This window comes from Spizellomyces punctatus (assembly GCF_000182565.1).
Source record: "Spizellomyces punctatus DAOM BR117 chromosome Unknown supercont1.3, whole genome shotgun sequence".
Classification (NCBI taxonomy): domain Eukaryota; kingdom Fungi; phylum Chytridiomycota; class Chytridiomycetes; order Spizellomycetales; family Spizellomycetaceae; genus Spizellomyces; species Spizellomyces punctatus.
In genome coordinates, this window is record NW_015971539.1 from 574,282 (window position 1) to 576,436 (window position 2,155).

General features: G+C 46.6%; 2 protein-coding genes across 2 annotated transcripts in view; one reads left to right on the forward strand and one right to left on the reverse strand.

Moving 5' to 3' along the window:
• The window catches only part of SPPG_01897 (uncharacterized protein), a gene marked incomplete at its 3' end in the record, with an annotated part of 1,822 nt that extends 462 nt beyond the window's left edge, over positions 1 to 1,360 (reverse strand). Inside the window, exons 1-4 of the mRNA XM_016750207.1 lie at positions 1,184 to 1,360; positions 884 to 1,113; positions 652 to 817; positions 19 to 582 (exon numbers count right to left, since the gene is read on the reverse strand). Of these exons, the coding sequence (XP_016610854.1) occupies positions 19 to 582; positions 652 to 817; positions 884 to 1,113; positions 1,184 to 1,327 (1,104 nt within the window). The 5' untranslated portion in view covers positions 1,328 to 1,360. The remainder of the gene's footprint in view (positions 1 to 18; positions 583 to 651; positions 818 to 883; positions 1,114 to 1,183) is intronic.
• A 57-nt stretch (positions 1,361 to 1,417) lies between these two features.
• Positions 1,418 to 2,071, forward strand: SPPG_01898 (uncharacterized protein; the record flags this gene model as incomplete). The annotated part of the gene is made up of 3 exons (XM_016750208.1): positions 1,418 to 1,495; positions 1,550 to 1,889; positions 1,953 to 2,071. 3 exons carry the CDS (start codon positions 1,418 to 1,420, stop codon positions 2,069 to 2,071), a joined length of 537 nt encoding a protein of 178 aa, XP_016610855.1.
• Between the last annotated feature and the right edge of the window lie 84 nt (positions 2,072 to 2,155).

Genomic DNA, 2,155 nt, shown 5'->3' on the forward strand with positions numbered 1-2,155 from the left:
CAGTCGTTGCTTGCTGACGAGATTGTCACCCCGAACACTTGGATCATCCGCGTCGAGTTCTCCAATTTCGTCATCAGAGTACTCGTCTAGTACCCGATCGAATTGGTCGTCAAGGAGTGTCAACTTGTCATTACGGAACATTGTAGAGGAAGACATCACAGAAAAGGAGGTTTCAGCGGTTCGTCGGTCCCATCGCGAATTATGGATGTCGCTTTCATCTTCATTTTCCTCATCCGAATCATGCGGGGTATGCTTTTTATATTTCTTGTACTCTTTGTACCAATCCTCCTGATCTCCATCATCTTCTTCTCCTTCTACCTCCGGGACCTCCTCCTCAAACCCCTCAGGTACCTCATCAGCATCCAAGGCAGCAAAGAAGTCATCATCAGCGGCGTCGTCGACGTATTCCTCGTCATCGAGTGCATACAAGACTTCACGGACATCGGCGCTCACTTCAAGTAGTGAAGGGTCAGCTCGGTTGAGCATCCCAACTCGGTCCTCGTTCGTTGATGGTAAAGCTTCGCTAGGGAGGTCAAAAGTTACCTTCCGTTTCCCAGAATGGGCTTCTGCTGCTTGTTCATCCTGTTTCAGACAGAATGTTCAACAACTTCACATTTACCTTCCATGCCATCACTGTATCGAAAAACCTACCACAAATTGAATTCCTCCCGATTTATCCTTCTTTTGTGTCGCTTTTGGTTCCATAAATACCGCGCCAGGGTCTTCGCCAATTGGTTTCAAGTGCTTCATATAATCGTACTTGTCTTGATCATTGAAGAAGATACCGTATAATGATGGATCTTCCTTTGCATTCAATCTGTGCAATTACGCAACTGGCCCGATCAGCATTTTACCAAAGAAAATTGTGTTTGGGCGTACATACCGCTCTGACGTTGGCTTCCCTTCCTTAGAACGGTGTAAAGCATCCTTCGACTTTGCATTGCTTACGCTGTTCTTCCCGTCCTCGTCCGCCTCCGGCTCGCTTTCTTCCTCATCCTCAAACTCCTCGTCAAAATCGCCGTCCTCAAACTCTCGGTCAAACTCTTCGTCGCTTTGTTCCTCAAATTCTGGATAGTCCCCTTCGGGAACCTGATCCACGTCATATTTTCCTTTCTAAAATACGGTTTGCGGCATATTCAGTTACTGCAAAAGTTTTGCTATTGAGGGAGCAGTCCAAACATACCTTGAGCAAATTGTAACTCGGTGGAACTGCTTTAAGCACATACCGACTCGAAGCTTCGTCAGCGAGCGCTGGATCTCGTTGTGACCTGTGCACTACTTGGTAGTGTATGGAGTTCTTAGGGTCGATGAACTTTTTCTTGCCCATGTTTGTCAAATGTGGAAGTTTCGTTCTTTCCTTCAGTCGCTTTCACACTTGCATTTCGTAAAGAATAATTATGCTGTGCCCCTGGATTCCATGGCAACAACCTGTCTATGGATCAAGTGGAACTCGCGCTTCTATGCCTTTGCGTTTTCGAATTTCTCACTCACGATGGTATGTTTGTTTTAACACAGCGGACATCCCCATTTGATTACTTATATTCCACAGGCAAAAGGGTCGGCGAAGAAAATTCACGAAAAGAATACCCAAACCCTCTCCAACCTTCTCAAAACGCATGCGGGAGTCACAGCCTTCTATATTCTTTGGCGAGTTTTCTTTCTATGGTCTTCCCTGTCAAAATGGCATATCATAGGGTGGGCTTTAGCAAACGGACTATTTGTATGGTTATACCGCTCGTTAGGTGCTTCTGCAACACCGAGTTTTGGTCCTAATGGCGTGATTGAGGACGCGGGGGCGGATTTGTCGGCGGAGGGCCTGGTTGCCTACATGTTTGACATAATATATATTGGATGGTTTGTGCTGGTCGCGACGGCCGTGATATCGGATAGTAAGTCAGCGTGCAACGTAGTGTTCGCAAATCCTGCGTTAGATCTAATGATTTGGATCATAGAATTCTGGTGGACGTATCTAGTCGTACCAGGGTTCGCAGCATACAAGATCTATGATAAGGTTGGTCTATGTACAGGTAGTGATGGGGAGCATTACCTAATTGGATTTTCTTCGGCTTAGGTAAAACCAATGCTAACGGGGGGATCGGCGCAACAGAGCCCGCAGCCGGCAAAGCAAGAAACAAAAGGTCAAATACGTCCGCGG